The 17956-nt window shown below is 54.7% G+C and overlaps 1 protein-coding gene across 4 annotated transcripts in view; it reads left to right on the top strand.

The window, feature by feature from the left end:
• Nucleotides 1–17665, top strand: part of DCLK2 (doublecortin like kinase 2) — a 137705-nt gene extending 120040 nt beyond the window's left edge. For all 4 annotated transcript variants that reach the window (XM_036241547.1, XM_036241544.1, XM_036241548.1 and 1 more), the window contains 6 exons: nt 2702–2835; nt 3251–3328; nt 10055–10151; nt 10617–10697; nt 11763–11879; nt 17201–17665. In XM_036241547.1, coding sequence (XP_036097440.1) covers nt 2702–2835; nt 3251–3328; nt 10055–10151; nt 10617–10697; nt 11763–11879; nt 17201–17428 — 735 coding nt within the window. In that variant the 3' untranslated portion in view covers nt 17429–17665. The remainder of the gene's footprint in view (nt 1–2701; nt 2836–3250; nt 3329–10054; nt 10152–10616; nt 10698–11762; nt 11880–17200) is intronic.
• The last annotated feature ends 291 nt before the right edge of the window (nt 17666–17956 follow it).

The raw sequence follows: 17956 nt of genomic DNA, 5'->3' as shown, positions 1-17956 counted from the left end.
GAACGTCTAAAATAAACGCTATTTTTCAAAACTGTACTTAATGAGTGCATTTTAAAGTTATAAAAACAAAATAACAGTGACATTAATAAAACATTTTTTCCTTAATTCTCATGATACATTTAGAATTATAATGCTGCTTACAGTGTTCTTATCACTGCAGTTACTCCGGGAATTTCTTTCTGAAGCCGGGGTCTCGGCGAATGCGTCATAAATTCTGGCTGTAATTCCCTCCACCGGCGTGTTCCGCTGGTGTTTACATTAGACATAACGGATGGAAAGGCAGCGGGACGGGAACCTGGTTTCTGTTGCTTTAGGCTAAGTCATTAGGAGCTTTGAATATGGTCCTGCTGCGTCGCGGGCTGGCCCAGGATGATGGATATCTGAGGGCCTCCACACCCCACGGCGCAGCCTGGGAGGGTGGAGGTCAGAGCGGTGTGCGGGGCGTGTGTGTTCGGTGCAGAAACTCGGAAGCAGTTATCAGACTGGGTGAGAGAGAGTCTTCTCAGACTCGTGGACACGACGCCCAGGCTGCGTTTAGTGTTGTCCTTCTGTAAATGCCAGTAGATTGGGGATCGTTGACACAGGGCGCCCCGAGGTCCCTGATGCTTTCCATCAGTGGCTGTATAAGTCACTCCCCTCTTTAGTGTCAGACTAATGAACGATGGTAACATGCTTATCTTGAGAAAACATAATTTTCTAAATTTTCCACCTCCTCTCATAAGTAGGTGGAAATCTGATTACTTCATAGTAAAATATGAGGAAAAGCAAACTCTCAAGTATAAACATAGAGAAAGACATTACATGAGTACCGGTTAGGTCTCTGCATTTGCTCTCTGAAATTCAGTGTTTTCAAAATGGAACGTCCGAGAGACGAGCAGACCAGCACGTCAGGTACCGTCAGACCTGTACGCAAGCGGTGCTTCCAGAACCCCCCGTTTAGAACGCCACTTCCAGATTCCGTAGAGAAGCGTTACCCATAAAACTTTCCCTGCCCTGGCCGGTTTGGCACGTGCCTCGGTTGTGGTTTGTCCCTGGCCCCAGCTGGGGTCGTGCGGGTGGCAACCACTCAATGTGTCTCTCTCACATTGACGTTTCTCTCTCTCTTCCTCCCGCTCTATCTAAAGATAAATGCAAAAATGTCCTCGAGTGAGGATAAAAAATAATAAAAAAAACTTTTCCTAATTATGGAACCAATACATGTCCATTGGAAACTACTGAAAAGTATGGGGAGAAAGTTAAAGCAATCCTCAGTGTTACCACTTAGAGATAAACTAAACATTGGTGAATTGCATCATATATGTGTGTGTGTGTGTGTAATTACATTATATATAATAACATAAATATATAATGTTGAATATACCTTTTTATTTTATGTAGTATGGTCAATGTCCATATGATTAATATTTTTTGAAATGTGCTTATTAGTGACTGTATAATATTTTATTACAGGAATATTCTATGACTTATGTTGCTTCCTGTTTTTAAAAACATAAATAAATTCTGAGATTGGTGTCTTTGTATATAACCTTTGAGTCCATCTCTACTCCTTTAGGCTTGGTTCTGAGAAGTAGATGTACTGTATCAAAGGTTATAAATGTACACACTGCTGAAATTCTGTCTAGAGAGGTTGCTTCGGTTTAAGAAAAATCATTGACATCTTCAACAACATGATTAGACCTTTTCCTCTGTGATAGTTATCTGCTCTAACCAGCCAGACCTTCCCGGAGAGGGAAGGAACATTCATGGAGCCTGATCCGAGCTTGGTTTCATTTTATCTTCACACCAACCCCGTATCATCCCATTTCACAGATGCAGAAACATGCTCAGAGAGGGTGAGTGACTTTTGAAGGTCACACAGCCAGAGAATGAGGGCAAATGGTTGGTTATTCAAGTTCAGGCTGTCTGATTCCAAAGTTCATTTTATGTCTAAACTTCCAATCCCACCCCCCACCCCCCCCCCGTGTAATATTTATATTGATCATTGACTCTCCAGAGAACAAGTCCTAATTTTATTTTCTAAACAAAACATGCAGGTCTCTTAGCGAATACCTAGCGCTTTAGTGGCACTTAATAAACACCATTTCTGAGACTCTCAAGCACCTCGCTCACAGAAAGCACGCAGTGCAGGTCAGTGTCCTGCTTCCAGGCTTAGAGCCTCTCGGGCCACGTCAGGCGAGCATCCTGGATGCTGCGTGAGCCTGCACGTGTGCCCGTGAAACTCCTAGGTAAGGCGCTTTTTTGCAGAGGTAGAAAATGTCTTTTTCAAATTCCACACAACCAGGCAAACATCTCTCAAGAGCAAGATAAGAGCTTTGCCCGGCCGGTGTGGCTCTGTGGTTGAGCATCGACCCGTGCATCAAGAGGTCGCTGGTTCAATTCCTAGTCAGGGCACATGCTCAGGTTGTGGGCCCGATCCCCTGTGGGGGCATGCAGGAGGCAGCCAATTGATATTCTCTCTCATCGATGTTTCTGTCTCTCTCTCCCATTCCTTCCTCTCTAAAAATAAAGGAAAAAAATTTGTTTAAAAGAGAAGATTAGAGCTTTAAAGCATCAAAGATAAATCATAGTGTTACTGTCACAAGGAGAGATTTTGAGTTTATTGGTCAATGTATCTGCGTCATTTCTACCTATTTCCAAGGGCCCTCTTGGAATCATTGAGGCATAAAAACAACTTCTGATTGTTGGCTGGTTTCTGTTTCAGGTGTGTGAATATCCCGATGGAACCAAGTCTTTGAAACTGGGAGACTTCGGTCTGGCCACGGTGGTGGAAGGCCCCCTGTACACAGTCTGTGGAACACCAACTTACGTGGCCCCGGAAATCATCGCTGAAACTGGGTGAGACTCCTGTGGTTTGGGTTAGTGCTTCATCTTCGGTGGGGAAAGGTCCATTTTGCTTGCACAGCTGTGTGTTCACGGGACTCCTGGGAAGGTGGAGGGAGAAACTGGTCACCTACCTGCACCATAACTTTAATCTCAGGAACTTAAGTTTGTGCTTCTGGGTTCAGGAGCCCTGGGCATGGACTTCTGTCCTGAGGCTGGTCTTGGGAACATGGCAGTCGTCCCCAAGGTTGTAGTAAGGATTGGAGAGACGCAGATGCCTTTGTCCAAGGGCAGTTCATTCCTCTCCCTGTAATGGACAGTTTGATGCCCAAAAGACCCTTTTTTCTCACAAAGACAAGTGCTGCGGTAATGATGAGGGTTCCGGGCTGGTATGGTCATCTCTCCTGCTTCCACCCACCTGTTTCCCCAGCTATGGCCTGAAGGTGGACATCTGGGCAGCAGGCGTGATCACGTACATCCTCCTCTGTGGATTCCCGCCGTTCCGAAGGTCAGTGGCTCTGTGTGAGTGTTGGAGCTGCAAGCTCTCCCATGGTCAGGAAGCGGGATTTTACCCCCGGCAGCCAGGACCAGAGCTGGTCTGTAAAGATGCCAGTCGAAAAGGCTGTCAACGCGCCTTTCACTGTTTACCTGCACCTACAGCCTACCCGTGTCTGCTCCCTGAGCTGGGTTCTGACGCGAGGCCTGGGCCTTTGCTCTGTGCACGGCCTCCGTGTTTCTCATGTCATTGTGCGCACCACACCCATCGTCCCGTGTCTACAACTTCCACTCTCGGTTATTTTCAAGGGGAGTGAGAGTTTGTTTTAATATATGTTTTTATTGATTTTAGAGAGAGAGAGGAAGGGAGCAGGAGAGAGAAATATGGATTGGCTGCCTCCTGCAGGGCCCCTACTGGGGACGGAGCCCACAACCCGGCACGCGCCCAGACTGAGAAGCGAACCGGCCGCCTCCTGGCGCGTGGGACGCCGCTCGCCACGGAGCCACGCCGCCCAGGGCAAGGGGAGTGAGGTAGCAGGGTCCTTGTGAAGCAGTCTGATCCTTCTGGGAATCACCTTTTTCCAGTGTTTAGTGGTTGTCTCTCCTACTTAATTTGGGAACAGCTTTCTGACCACTCATTTTCCAAAGCATTCAACTTAGTTCTCATAGAAACAGAGAACTTTAGAATTCATGTTGGCCATTCACATAACACTTAGTGGAGTAGAAGCATGGACACTTTCAGCATAAACAGAGCTGGGAACAAGCAGATGGAGTCTTCGCTAAACATGCCCCTTGTCTGAGGGCGCAGGGGCCGCACAAGGGGTCCGGCTGTGTCACGGAGGGCACAGGACACGCTCACCGCTCGGCAGCATGTGTGCGCAGGTTGGCAGGGGCTTCGCCAATGGCACCTTTTGATCAGTTCCGTCTCCTTCAGAGAACATGAATGGCATTGAACCTGGTGACGCAGGTTTGGCTTTCTTCTGAGTTTTCATTTTAATCTCCTTTGTTGTTCACTTTACAGCTATTTGTTGAGTAGCTCTTCTTAGTGCTGGGAAGCAAATGGTGAACACAACCTGTTCTTGGAGGTCATGGTATTTACAGTGTAGTGTTAGGTTAATAAGTGAAAAACAGGCTTATTTCACCACCACACCCAGCATCTTATTGTGAAAGATTTCAAACATTCAGCCAAGTTGAAAGTATTCTCTTTTTGAAATTATTGATGATCAGTGGAATTGAACATTTTTGCCGATACTACAGTAAACACAGGAGAGAGACAGGTATGTCAGTCTTTCCTTTTCAGAGTCTTACGGTGTAAAGACAACATCACGAGAATATGGATCAAAAAAACCATCCGGAGCCTGGGGGCATGCCCAGTTGCAAGCTGGGAGTCACAAACCTTTAATGAAGGTGTGGCACGAAATGCAAGCTTGTCCCGTGGCGTGGGTTGGGTTTCTGTAGGTAGAAAGCTCTCTGGCATCGATGTCATGGTCTGTCCAGGTCACTGTCTAGGTGGGTTACACAGGCTGTAGGATTACTGCACATGTCAGTTAACAGTTCCTGCAAAACGACTGCGAGAGTTTGGGCCGTCAGTCAGTTCTGTGGATCAGTTGGTCGGGTCTCTGATTTGGGCTGACTCAGTGGGGTTTGGTGGTCCAGTGTGGCCCGCTCACCTGCCTGGCAGCTGACCCAGGTCAGCCGGGACAACAGTCCCAACTTGGCCGTGTGTGTGCGCTCAGCCTCCAGTGGGCTACCCGAGTTTCACAGGACGTGAATTCAGGATTCCCCAAAAGCAGCTGGAGAAAGGGAGGGTTCCTCTACCTGAGCACTTTTCTTTTTTTTTTATCCTCACCCGAGGATATTTTTCCATTTTTTGTACAGATAGAGTGGGAGGGAGAGAGAGGAAGGAGAGAGAGAGAGAAACATCGACGTGAAGGGACACATCGAGTGGCTGCCACCTGCACGACCAACCAGGGCCGGGGACAAACTGCAACCGAGGTACGTGCCCTTAGCGGGAACCGAACCCGGGTCTCTCCGGACCGCAGGCCGACGCTCTAACCGCTGAGCCAAACTGGCCAGGGCCTGAGCACTTTTCAATGTCTGTTTGATCGATGTCCCGTTGAACAAATGAAGTCAGATAGCGAAGCCTAGAGTAAGTGTGGGAGAAGATTAAGGATGTGTACTTGGAGGGAGGGGAATACTTTGTGGCCAGTTTTTTTCAGTCGTGACATGCCCTGGCTGGCTTCAGTGGTGACCTGTTTTGAGAACTGGTCAAATGTAGAGAGTAGTGTATTTTAATAGCTGGTGATCTTGGGGCCCGTTACAGCGAAATTCCCCTCCATGATGGGTGACCCAAGTTGAGACCAGTTGGGAAAAGGTTATCCGGAGGGACCAGTTTTAGAGGAATGTGTGCTCACAACTCCCTCTAGTGTTTCCACTTGTCAGTGCAGCCTGGGAGTTTATCCTTTGACTGCTTTTTTTACTTTTGAACAAAAGTGAGACTCAGGTTAAACAAATGTGTATTTATTGTGACTTGATACCCAGTGGACAGCAGCTTCTTTGTGGGATCTGGAGTTAAGTTTGACTAATCCAAGGCAGTCAAGCTAATGCCCTTCTACATTATATTCAGAAGCTGCTCCTACAAAGGCAGGTAGCCTACTTCTGAAATTTACAAAAATGGTTTCCCTCTTTCGTAGGCCGTGATGAAGGGAATCTATGTTAAATGCTAGTTGCAGAAGCATCTTCACAGCACAGAGGCGTTCTGGAGAGATTCCAGAACCTACTATAATATACACTGCATATAGAGCACGTTATGCAAATGGTACTTTAAAATATGTTTCTTACTGATTTTCTAGAGAGAAAGGAGGGAGAGAGAGAGAGAAACATTGATGTGAAAGAGATACATGGATAGGCCGTCTCCTGCACACCCCCCAACTGGGGATCGAGCCCACAACCCGGGCATGTGCCCTGACCAGGAATCGAACTGGGACCTCTCAGTCCATGGGATGACGCTCAGTCCACTGAGCCACACAGCTGGGCTGGAAATGGTACTTTGAATAATGATAAAGGACCATGGTATAAAATAGATTAGTTACATGCATTTGTATCTAAAATTCTTTGAACAGGTATTTCAAAACATTTTCTTTGTTTTATACCCGCACTAACTTTAACCCAAAGCTTTTTCATTGAAATGATTACTTGGAATTTACAGTTTCGGAGTCTTTAACTCTGGTGTCTCTCACTTTTCTTTTTTTAAGTTTTGGTCTTAACCTGACATGAATTCTTCCTTCTCTCTTTTCAACCCCAGACACATTGTTGCTAAGAGGATGTTGGTTTTCTAGAGGAGCTGACAGTTTAGTTATTCCCTACGCAAGTCTGTGTGAGGACCTCTGACAAAGAGTGACATTTGCATGACTATACTGAGATTTTATTTTTCTCTTAAATGGGGCACCCCCCCCCCCATAAATGAGATGTTTGAATCTCATTTGCAGACTAGCTTACACACATTTTGAGCGTACCTTGACTCATGATTGAAAGGAGAGAATGGGCACAAACTCTTCTGTTGTTTTCGAGATTTTTCTTAATGCACTTTTTTAGATGTACAGCACCTTGTTCCAGGGGGTACCTTGTTTCAGGATAAAAAAGTGCCCTGAAGCATCTCAGCCAGGTTGTAGAGTATGAATGTGGTCATAAATCCAGCGTAGATGAAATCAGAGTGGCTTTTCTTGTGTGACTACTGAGAAGGATGAACAATCTTTAGCTTTCTGTTCTTTTAGGGAAGGAAGCCCGAAACACTTGCGGTTCACAGCATGGATTCTTTGGGGTGAATCCTAATTGCCAGGACATTCCACGGTTTTGTTTGTTGACTCAGGCTGTGTTGCCAAGAACCGAATGAATGCTGCAGACTCACTTCCAACTTTTTAGCTGTTTATTAACAAAATAAAAGCCACATGTATTAACAAAATATAAGTCACTTGAGATGCCAGGGGGGAACAGGGGAGATGAATGGAGTAATAGAGAGGGGTGACTAAAAGGAACAATCCTGGAAATAGGTGATTTACTTTATATTTTCTAATGTTGTCTCCTGGGGCCTGGGGTTTTCTAAAGGTTTTTGTGAAACCTCACGGTGTTTTAGGTGTGCCCTTCACTCAAATTGAAGGACAGGTGAGCCAAGTGCAATCAGTAGGGAAAGACGTGAAGAGGAAGGGAAGCGCTTAGACATCTAGAAAGAAACATTTGCCCTATCAGGTGTGGCTCAGTGGGTTGGGCATCATCCAATGCATCATCGCCAGTTCAGTTCCTGGTCAGGGCAGGAGCCTGGGCTGCAGGCTCGATCCCCAGCGAGGGGCCTGCAGGAGGCAGGTGGTCGATGTCTCTCACATTGATGTTTCTCCCTCTCTCCTCCCTTCCACTGTCTCTAAAAAGCAGTTTTTAAAAAAATCTTTAGAAAAAATAGAAAGAAATAGTTTTTTTGCACTCAAAGAAAACCACTTTTGGGGGGAGTGGTGGGGTCTCTTGCCTTACCTGACTTTCTGGCCTGACCTTAGCTCCTCGGTGTGCCTCTGGGCCCAGACCCCAGGGCCAGCAGCAGCGCAGCAGGCTGGGGTAGATGTCACGGGTGTCCGCACAGCTCAGACTCGGCTCCTTTGCATAGGACGAGAATGAAGCAGCCACAGCATCACACTGCCCTAAACAACCTGGTCGCTAAGGACACCGCACCTGTCCTTGCCCAGTCTGACAGTGCTGGAGGCATGACCCGGTCCCACCCAGAGGCTGGGTCTCCCGTGAGCGCCCCGAGAAATGCACACTGCCCCTGAGACTGGACGCCACTCTGGGCTTTGGTCTCGACTCCAGCGGTCCATCCTGAGTTCTCTGCTAGGCTTTGTCGTGACCTTGAAGGATAATGACTTTGTCCTCTCTCTGGCTATCGATGGGCCCCGGTGGGCGAGGGGCGCAGTGGCTGTGAGTCTAGCGTCCAGTGGCTGGGAAGCAGCGGTTTCACGTGTCCACAGCTCTCTCCATGGCCAGGCAGGGCTCCATGTATCCCTGAGGCACCAGCCAGGTACGTGAGTGCCCCTGTGAGGGTGGTACAGTGGGCACAGGTCGGGAACCGATGCCCACCCGGGGCGGCGGAAAGAGTTTGTCTCAACCTGTGCAATTCTAGTTGAAGTTCTTGGATGGGCTCTATTTTTTTCCTTAAACCTCACCTGAGGACATTTTTCCATTTTTTTTGTTCAGATAGAGTGGGAAGGAGAGAGAGGAAGAGAGAGAGAGACAAAAACATCGACATGAAAGGGACACATTGAGTGGTTGCCACCCACACGAACTGCAACCGAGGGCCGGGGACAAACTGCAACCGAGGTACGCGCCCTTTGTGGGAACCGAACCCGGGTCTCTCTGGACCACAGGCCGACCCTCTAACCACTGAGCCACACTGGTCAGGGCCTTGGATGGACTCTTTCTCTTCGACGGAGCTTGACTGAAGTTCCGGCTCCAGTGGGGAGCTAAGCAGGTCCTGACGGCTTCACCCAGACTCGGAACCTTCTCCCTGTGGGCTGCTCCCCCTCGCGGCCTGTGGCTGGGACGTGGGAAGGGGATGGGCAGCAGGTCCCACTCGGCTCCCTGCTTCCGCATCTTGCAGCCACTGAGCGGGGGTGATGCGGAGACGGTTTCCTTCTGCAATGACGATTTATAGGGTCCGTGTATTTGTCTTTTCTGTTCTGGCAAAATGGACCTAACATAAAACTGATCCTTCGAAGCAGGCAGATTGGTGGCGTTGAGAACATTCACAGAGCTGTGTGACCGTCACCGCCACCCTTCCGTCTCCATCTGCCCGCCCAGCTCTGCACCCTGTCAGCACCTTCCCTGAGATTGGTGTGCCCCCCCCTTCCCTGCTTCTCCCTCCTCCTTCCCTGCTTCTCCCCCCTCCTCCTTCCCTGCTTCTCCCCCCTCCTCCTTCCCTGATTCTCTCCCCTCCTCCCCCAGCTCCTCTCCCCTCCTCCCCCTGCTCCTCTCCCCTCCTACCCGTGCTTCTATCCCCTCTTCCCCTGCTCCTCTCTCCTCCTCCCCCTGCTCCTCTCTCCTCCTCCCCCTGCTCCTCTCCCTCCTCCCCCAGCTCCTCTCCCCTCCTCCCCCAGCTTCTCTCCCCTCCTCCCCCTGCTCCTCCCTCCTCCTCCCCCAGCTCCTCTCTCCTCCTCCCCCAGCTCCTCTCTCCTCCTCCCCCAGCTCCTCTCCCTCCTCCCCCTGCTTCTCTCCCCTCCTCTCCCTGCTTCTCTCCCTCTCTCTCTCTCTGATTCCCAGGCCCGTGGAAATGTTCTTGAGTTTATGTCTAAAAAGAAAAATGTGTCATCAAAAATGCAGTGGAGCCCTGGCCATTTTTGCTCAGTGGTTAGTGCATTGGCCCACGGACCGGAGAGTCCCGGGTTCGGATCCCACAAGGGCATGTACCTCGGTTGCAGTTTGTCCCCGCCCTGGTTGGGGTCGTGTGGGTGGCAGCCAGTCAATGTGTCTCTCTCACATCGATGTATCTTTCCTTCCCGCTCTATCTGAAGATGAATACAAAAAAAAAAAAAGTCTTTGGGTGAGGATAAAAAAATAATAATAAAATAAAATCAATAAAGAAAAAAAATGCAGTGGAGATGGGACATGCCCAAGCCGGCGACTGGACTCCCGCTCTTCCGTGAACAGTGTGTTGACTGCTCTGGTGACCTTGGCCCGTGTCCCGTCTCTTTGTCACCGACAGTGAGAACAACCTCCAGGAAGATCTCTTCGACCAGATCTTGGCCGGGAAGCTGGAGTTCCCCGCGCCCTACTGGGATAACATCACGGACTCCGCAAAGGTGCGTCCACGCCTGCGCCTGCGGGGTCAGGGCCGAGGGGCTCACCTCACGTGGGTGCTGGTCTGCACCCCAGGGCCGCCTCACCTCCGAACGGTGGTCCTCGAAGTTCACGCCACAGTATGGTCTCTGACACGCTAAACCCAGTTCCGAAAACTGGGCTGGCTCTCTTCCCCGAGTTCCTTTAAGCCCGAAACGTCTCTGTTTATTCGAGAGCGGTGGTAGAGCCCGTCAGGGCACAGGGCGGACTCGGGGCCCTGCGCTGCGCGGTGGGCTGGTGGCCGTGATCAGGACCTGCAGGAGCCCGTCCCGCACGCGCCCGTGGGCACCAGGAGTGCAGGCGGACAGCGTTCCGGGCTGGTGGCGGAGCGGTGGTGTGGGCTGTTCTTTGAGGTACTTGGGGCCAACGCAGATTTCTGCAACTGTGCCCCCTTTGTCCCCTCTGTCATCTTCTGTTTTTCTTTCCAGGAATTAATCAGCCACATGCTTCAGGTAAACGTCGAAGCTCGGTGCACTGCGGGACAAATCCTGAGTCACCCCTGGGTGTCAGTAAGTACGCACCCCCCCGGCGGACCCTGTGCGTCCAGTGGCCAGCACCCCGCCGGCTTCGCCCGGGCCCCCGCGCAGGGGTGTCAGGCTGCCCCGGCTCAGCACAAGGAAGGCAGCTCTGGGAGAAAGCAGGGGGCCCCAGGACCCCCACGTGTTCACTCTGCTCCGCGAGGGACCTGGGCAGGTCGCTGTCCCTTTCTGGGCTTCAGTTTCCTCCACAGCAGGATGAAGGGGTTGGCCGGGAGGCTCTCTAAGCTTTTCAGCCTTTGCTTCTGAGCTCTGGGGTCTGAGGATTTTCAGGATTTGGCCAGAGGCGACCATGTTTCAGAGGCTGAGCCCTCTGTCTTCGCAGCACATGGTCACAGGAGACCTCGCAGACCCTTCCAGAGCCGGGCAGAGCATCGGGGCCCGCGCCCTGTTGACTAGAGTTCCCCTGGGCTTGGGCGGTGCTCTGGGTGGGGGCAAGCGGAGGCTCCGGGACAGGGAGGGTCGTTGCCTCCACCAAGGACTTTGGCTGATTTGGGGGCCCTCGTGCACCCACAGTGACCCACAGGTCTTGACATCTGGGTTCAACTTCTCTGGATCCTGCTAAGAGAATTGGCTCTTGGACCACATAGCTGAGAATTCACATTATCTTATGAACAACAGAGACTAACAATTAACTGAATTGTTGATTAAAATAATAAAGTGTGTATGAATTTTGTTTTTTCCCTGGGAGGCATCTGCACTCAGTTATATGGCATCTGTGCCCCCTCGGGCCCGGAGCAGGTCCCTGAGCCCCCCCCCTGGCCCGCAGCGGGTCCCCAAGCCCCCCCCCCCCAGCCCGCAGCGGGTCCCTGAGCCCCCTCGGGAAAACCTGTGGTTAGATCAGGGAGCTGGGTGAAGGGTGCAGGGGGCCTGGGGCTGCCGGGTTGGGAATTGTTTTGAATGGGTCATTGTTCCCCTAACCTCTGGTTCAGATGAGCCCGTTAGGAAGAGATGGCGGCGGCGGGTGGTTTGTGCCTGTTAAGGAACAGACAAGTCAGCCAGAAAACCCGAACCACTGTATCTGGCTCTTCCCTGTAGGACGATGCCTCCCAGGAGAATAATATGCAAGCTGAAGTGACAGGTAAACTCAAGCAGCACTTTAACAATGCGCTCCCCAAGCAGAACAGCACCACCACCGGGGTCTCCGTGATCATGGTAAGTGGGACGCGCCCCGGCCTTTGGGAGGCCGCTGTGTCTGGCCTGACCGCTCAGCCAGCCTCGACGCTTTCCCAGTAAACAGCCAACAGCTCCCCTCACATGGCGGCTGGCGCCTCTCTCTACTCGGAGCTCACTTGGCACGGGGAGAGCACCCGCCTGGCTGGCACCCAGGCTGGAGTCCTGGGGCGGGAGCTGTGCAGAGAGCGGGGGCCCGGCCAGGGGCCCAGGAGCCAGCAGCCCCCGCCTCTCCCGGGCTGGAGCCTCCGGCTGCTGCGGCCCCGCCTGCTCCCCGCCAGGGTGCCCAAGCCCGCTGGGGTTCACAGCAGGAGGAAGGCACTCCCCGCCCACTCGAGTAGATTATTTGAGGTGCAGTTGGACTTGGGATAAGAAACAGCCACAGTGAAACAAATGCCATTTAAAAAATCAGTACATTCAGACCTTTGAAAGTACAGAACAATGGGAAAGAACTGAATTTTCAGGGTTGGGGGAATGCTCGCAGTCGGTCACAGGATGGCCGTATCTGTCAGCCCTTCCGTCCTCTGAGATGTTGAGGGCGGCCAGCCCAGGTCCACAGACACAGCGAGGTGAGTGGGGAGGCCGGGCAGCCAGGGAAGTGGGGCGAACGAAGGAGGCAGCCCGAGCGGTCAGCGCCCCACGGGCTGTGCAGTCCCCGCCCCGAGCGTCTCCTCGCTGCCTCGGCGCCCGCGTGCACAGGGCCAGCGCCGGGGCTGGGACCTCCGTTCTGCCCACACCCTCCCAGGCTCGGGGTGTCTCCACAGGCAGACTGTCCAGGAAACGGTGCCTAAGTTGTTAGCATCTTGGCCACACCTGACAACATGGGGTGTCGGCGGCCCCTAGGTCCCCAGGCCGTCCCCACAGCTGCACCTTCTCACCGCCCGGCCGGCCTCTTGCCTTCTGGAGGTTTGATCAGTTTCCTGACCAACTAGAGGGAAAACAGTTGCTTGTTCTCGTGTCCACCGCCTTCGTGGCCGCCGCTGGCCTGTCACTCCTCGGTCCCCGGGGCGGCTCCTGCATTTGGCAGCTCTCGGAGCCCCTGCACCTCCCTCTCCCTCCCCTCTGCGCCCCCCCAGACAGAGCCTGCAAACAGGATCTTTTGACACGTTTCAGGACTTGGGGTGCTCTGTGCCAAAATAGGGGCCGCCTCTCAAGCTGCGTGCTTCCTGGCGTTCCGGCGGTGTGCTGCTGCCAGCCCCGGAGCGGAGTTGGCAGAGTTACAGCTGAGACGCGGCAAAGGCTACCCCCCCCCCCCAAACTCTAGCGGAAAGTTTGTTTACCAGGCTGCAGGGTAGGAGCGGTGAGCCAGGAAAGAACAGCCGAAGGGCCCTTGGAGCTTAGGGGACAGAGACAAAGAAAATACACCTGGGGGAAGGGGATGGGGAGAGGTGGGGACGGAGGCAGACAGAGAGGGACAGAGAGAACAAAGAGGGAGAGGGAGGGACAGAGATAGGGAGAGGGAGGGACAGAGATAGGGAGAGGGAGGGACAGAGTTGGGGGACAGAGAGACAGAGGGGGGACACACAGAATGGCCGAAGAGCTGTCCTGGTTGAGCCACAGCGTGAGTGTTCTCATGAACACTTCATTTGGGGCAGGATAAGGAGCCTGTGGCCTTACCACATGCCCCAATGTTAGGCAGCTTCTGGGACATTTTAGAAAAACATGATGAATTGGCACACTTGACATGTAATGAAAAGCTTTAAGAAGAATGACTTGATAGAATCAAAATCGAATCGCTGTGTGTTGAGTAAGTGCACGGTCTAGAGAAGGACCTGGATAGGACCTGGCCGGGGCTCATGGTCTCACCCTCACCGCCTGGGACACCTGTCGACTCAGGGCCCACAGGGGCTTGCTGGCCGAAGATGGCCTGTGGCCTGCTGAGGTTCTGGAATGTTCCAGCCCTCTGCCTCACGGTCCAGTACAGGTTCTGTTCTGGGTACTGATGTCAGACACCCTCAGACAAAACCTGCGTCTCATGGCTGACAGATGGCATTTTCCATTTGTCGATGGAGTTCCAGAGTCAGATGTCTCCATGAGCGGGCAGCCTGCTGCTTGTGCTTCCGATGGCGACTGTGGCCGCTGTGTGTTTTCCTGTCGGCCATGCGGCAGGGCTCCGTCCAGCCCCTCGCTCCCCACACACCTCTGCGGGGCAGGTGCTGTGACTGCACCCGTGTGGTCCCCCTGGGAGGTCTGCAGGCTTGCTGCTCTGGAGGGACCCACTCTCCCCGGCCAGAAAGCTGTGAATTTCGGCGTGTGCCCAAAAGCAGGGCGGGGAGGCCTCTGCGGGACGTGCTAATCCCCCCGTGAGGATGTGACCCAGGGCACAGTTGTGTGGGGGCAGCTTGCAATGCTTCCGTGTTGTTATCCTCGCCCTGTCCGCATGGCTGTGCGTCTGTGTCCTGCCCTGGGGAACAGTTTGACCTGCATTCTGTATCTACAATAATCAATCACAAAGGACTGTCCCCGGTATTTGGACGTTCTCACACCTGGAGTATGTGAGGTCAGTGTGGGTTCCCACAGATGCCGTAGCAGAGGGAGTACGTGCAGAGGTTTGAGGGGGCCTCAGATACCTGCCGAACGACTGCAGACGCACCCGACGGCCCACTGTCCCCCGACTCTCTCTGCACCGTGGCCCCCGTCAGTGCCGGGGGCCCAGGGAGAAAAGGCCAGGGTAGGAGAGGTCAGCGACGGTGCGAGAAAGTAAGGTTGATGCTGTTGTCTGCGTGTCATTTGACAGTTTGAGAGACACTCTGAGTTTCCGTCTTGGCCCACTTGGGGGGGGGGGCTCCTGAAGCAGAGATGTGTCCTCACCGCCCTGTGCCCGAGAGAGCCTCCCCCACCCGCCTCCCCCGCCCCGCCCCGCCCGCACGCCGCTCAGACCTCTGGGCCCTCGGGGTGCGGTCCCCTGTGCCCACTGACCCTCCCAGCCGCCAGCGCACCCTCGCACGCTCAGCTTGCGCCCTGCCTGCCTTCGCAGCTGAAGCGCTGGCCAGGGCGCGAGGGCCCCAGGAGTCCTCCCGGGAAATGCTCGTTGTCCCTTCGGTGGAAAAGCATCTTTTCGTGAGTGACAGCGTGAGAGGGCACCTCTGTGAGGGCCCTTGCTGCTCCCTCCAGCTGCAGCGTCAGCCAGCCTCCGGGGGGAGGGGAGACTTAAGACTGGACAAGACTGGGGTTCAGACAGGCCTACAGAGGACAGGACAGGGCCTTTGCCCGCCGGCCTTCTGTCTGTCCCGCGGGCTCCTCCCAGCCGTGGACTGGAGGGTGTCACCTTGTGGCAGAGGAGGGAACGATAAGACCCTGGCTCACGGGGAACCTTGATCCGAGGAGCCAGCAAACCCCCCGAAGACTTTCTGCCCAGGGGGACCGTGCTCCTTTCGGGGGTGATCTGGGAATGATTTGGGTTAATGTAAGACAGACAAAACTGTTTCAACCGTGTTGCTTCTGTTTGAAGTAAGTCTAGTTTCTGTCCCTGCTTCTCTCCCCTCTCCTGCGTCTCCCGCCGCTGCACTTGCCCCTGACTAGGTCCCAGGCAATGGTATGTACTCGCTGCACGGCCTCGCTCTGCACACGCGTCCCCGGGAATGGAGGAGGAGAAGGAACCGGAGCGGGCGGCGGTCCTCCCCCGGAGCGCGTCTGGTGGAGAAAACCGAACCCGCTCCGAGCCCAGTGTTCCCACGGGGCGGCTGGGCCCCTGCGGCGCCCTGGGCTGCAGGAGCCACCTGCTTCCACCGGCTTCTCCAGCTGCTCTGCCCAGGTCGCTGCCGTCGCCTCGGGAGTCCCGGGAGGTTCCGGCTGAGCCTGGACGGGCTGGTGGAGGGTCCCCACTGGACCTCGGACCAGGGGCCCTGCAGGCAGCCACCGGCTGTCTCAGAAAGCCCTGTTGCTTATTCCGATTTTCTTGAGACTTGTTTTCTCAGTCAGAGCCCTGAAGGATCAGTGGTGCATTTTTTCCCGGGGTGGTTAGTGGGTACCTTTCCCTCAGGGTGGGTGGTTGGTGGGTACCTTCCCCCGGGGTGGGTGGTTGGTGGTTACCTTCCCCCGGGGTGGGTGGTTGGTGGGTACCTTCCCCCCGGGGTGGGTGGTTGGTGGGTACCTTCCCCCCGGGGTGGGCAGTGGGTACCTTTCCCCCGGGGTGGGCAGTGGGTACCTTTCCCCCGGGGTGGGTAGTGGGTACCTTCCCCCCCCGTTGGGTGGTTGGTGGGTACCTCCCCCCTTGGGGTGGGTGGGTGGTGGTTACCTCCCCCCCCCTGCATTGGGTGGTTGGTGGGTACCTTCCCCCCCTGGGGTGGGTGTTGGTGGGTACCTTCGCCCCCCGTTGGGTGGTTGGTGGGGTTGGTGGGTACCTTTCCCCCCCCATTGGGTGGTTGGTGGTTACCTTCCCCCCACCTTGGGTGGTTGGTGGTTACCTCCCCCCCGTTGGGTGGTTGGTGGGGTTGGTGGGTACCTTCCCCCCTGGGGTGGGTGGGTGGTGGGTACCTCCCCCCCCCAGGTTGGGTGGTTGGTGGTTACCTTCCCCCCCCCCCGTTGGGTGGTTGGTGGGGTTGGTGGGTACCTTCCCCCCCCGTGGGTGGTTGGTGGGTACCTCCCCCCCATGGGGTGGTGGGTACCTTCCTCCCGGGGTAGGTCGGTTACAAAGTCCTTCAATGGCTGCGCCTTTTGGCTAACGTGGGTGAGAGCCGCTGGGCCTCACTGCACAAACGAGAAATGCTCCAAATGAGCAAGGAGGAGACGTGTCCGCTCCTAGTCTGGGGTCAGAGAGCAGGGCGATCTCTTTACGCCTGTGGCTGTTTCGGGGCTCCCTGAGGAGTTGAGCTAACAACTTTGGGGGTGCGGTGAGGTGAAGAACAGCGGGTGAGGGATCCTGGGGGTCTGAAACAGGAGACACGGCAGCTTCGGGTCCCTGGGCGTGTGGTGCATCCTGCAGCCTCGGGGGTCGTAGGGGACTGCTTACTGATGGCGGGGAGCAACTTTCCATCCGTGATGGAGCTTTGTTTGGGAAAGCTCAGCCTGAGGTCCTGGCGTTCTCCCGGGCTTTGTTACTTAGCCAGGGTTCCTTGGGGCCAAGGTCTGGGCCAGGGAAGGGGACTGGAGCTCAGGTGCAGCTTAGGGCTGTCCCGCAGGCCGCCCACCCGCCATCCAGGGCCACACCCATAGCCCGAGCCCAGCCGGGCGAGCCCTTTGCACTGAGGCTCTGCTGGGAGGGCCCAGGTTGCTTCTCCTCCTCTGTTCCGAGCCCGTGCATGCTGCTCCTGCGCGCTGCCGGCCGTGGGCCCCGGCTAACCAGTGTCGCTGCTCTCTCCTAGAACACGGCTCTAGATAAGGAGGGACAGGTGTTCCGCAGCAAACACGGTCAGGACAGCGGCCGGCCCGGGACGGAGCCCACCTCGCCAGTTCCCCCCCCTGCCCAGGAGCCCGCTGTGCCCAAGGCGGCCGTCCAGGCCCCTGCCGCTCCGGAGTCTCCCACCACCCCCTGCCCTCCTGCTGCCCCGGGCTGCCAGCGGGCAGGGACCTGGCGCCGCCACCGAGACTGATGCAGCCTGAGCCCGCGACTGCTGGCCTCGGCTGTGCCCCGCGGCCCCGCCCTCCCTGCCTCCGTGCCACAGGCGGCCTCAGCGTTGGTGACACACTGAGCACTGGTTTTAAATCATCTGAGTTTCAGCTCAATGGACTTTATACAACGTCACCAGGAGAATGTGCAACTTTTTTCCAGCATTTAATGCATTTTTATAGACACTTCAGATGAGCCCAGACCTCCCCCTGTTGAAGTAGACTCGAGTGCTCCTTTTCTTACGAAGAATTCAGAACCGCACTTGTCCCTGTGGGTGTCCCGTGGGAGGAGGTGGCACCTTCCCTGCCGCCGGGCCAGAGGAAGCGGGACCTGCGAGGACAGTCTGGTCGTGGACACCAGCCCCACCGGCCTTCCAGAGCTCAGGCGCACCGCAGCGTGGGTGCTGGCTCGGCCGGACAACACTGGATATTTATTTGTACACAGGCCATGGGGGAGGGGCTCTTTCTCCCCTGGACAGTGTGTCTTCCCCCAACTCTTCCCACACCTGAAT

This window comes from Molossus molossus, unplaced genomic scaffold (genome assembly GCF_014108415.1).
Source record: "Molossus molossus isolate mMolMol1 unplaced genomic scaffold, mMolMol1.p scaffold_m16_p_4, whole genome shotgun sequence".
NCBI classification, from domain to species: Eukaryota; Metazoa; Chordata; class Mammalia; order Chiroptera; family Molossidae; genus Molossus; species Molossus molossus.
The sequence above is the reverse complement of the archived record's forward strand: the minus strand, read 5'-3'. Positions and strand labels throughout refer to the sequence as shown.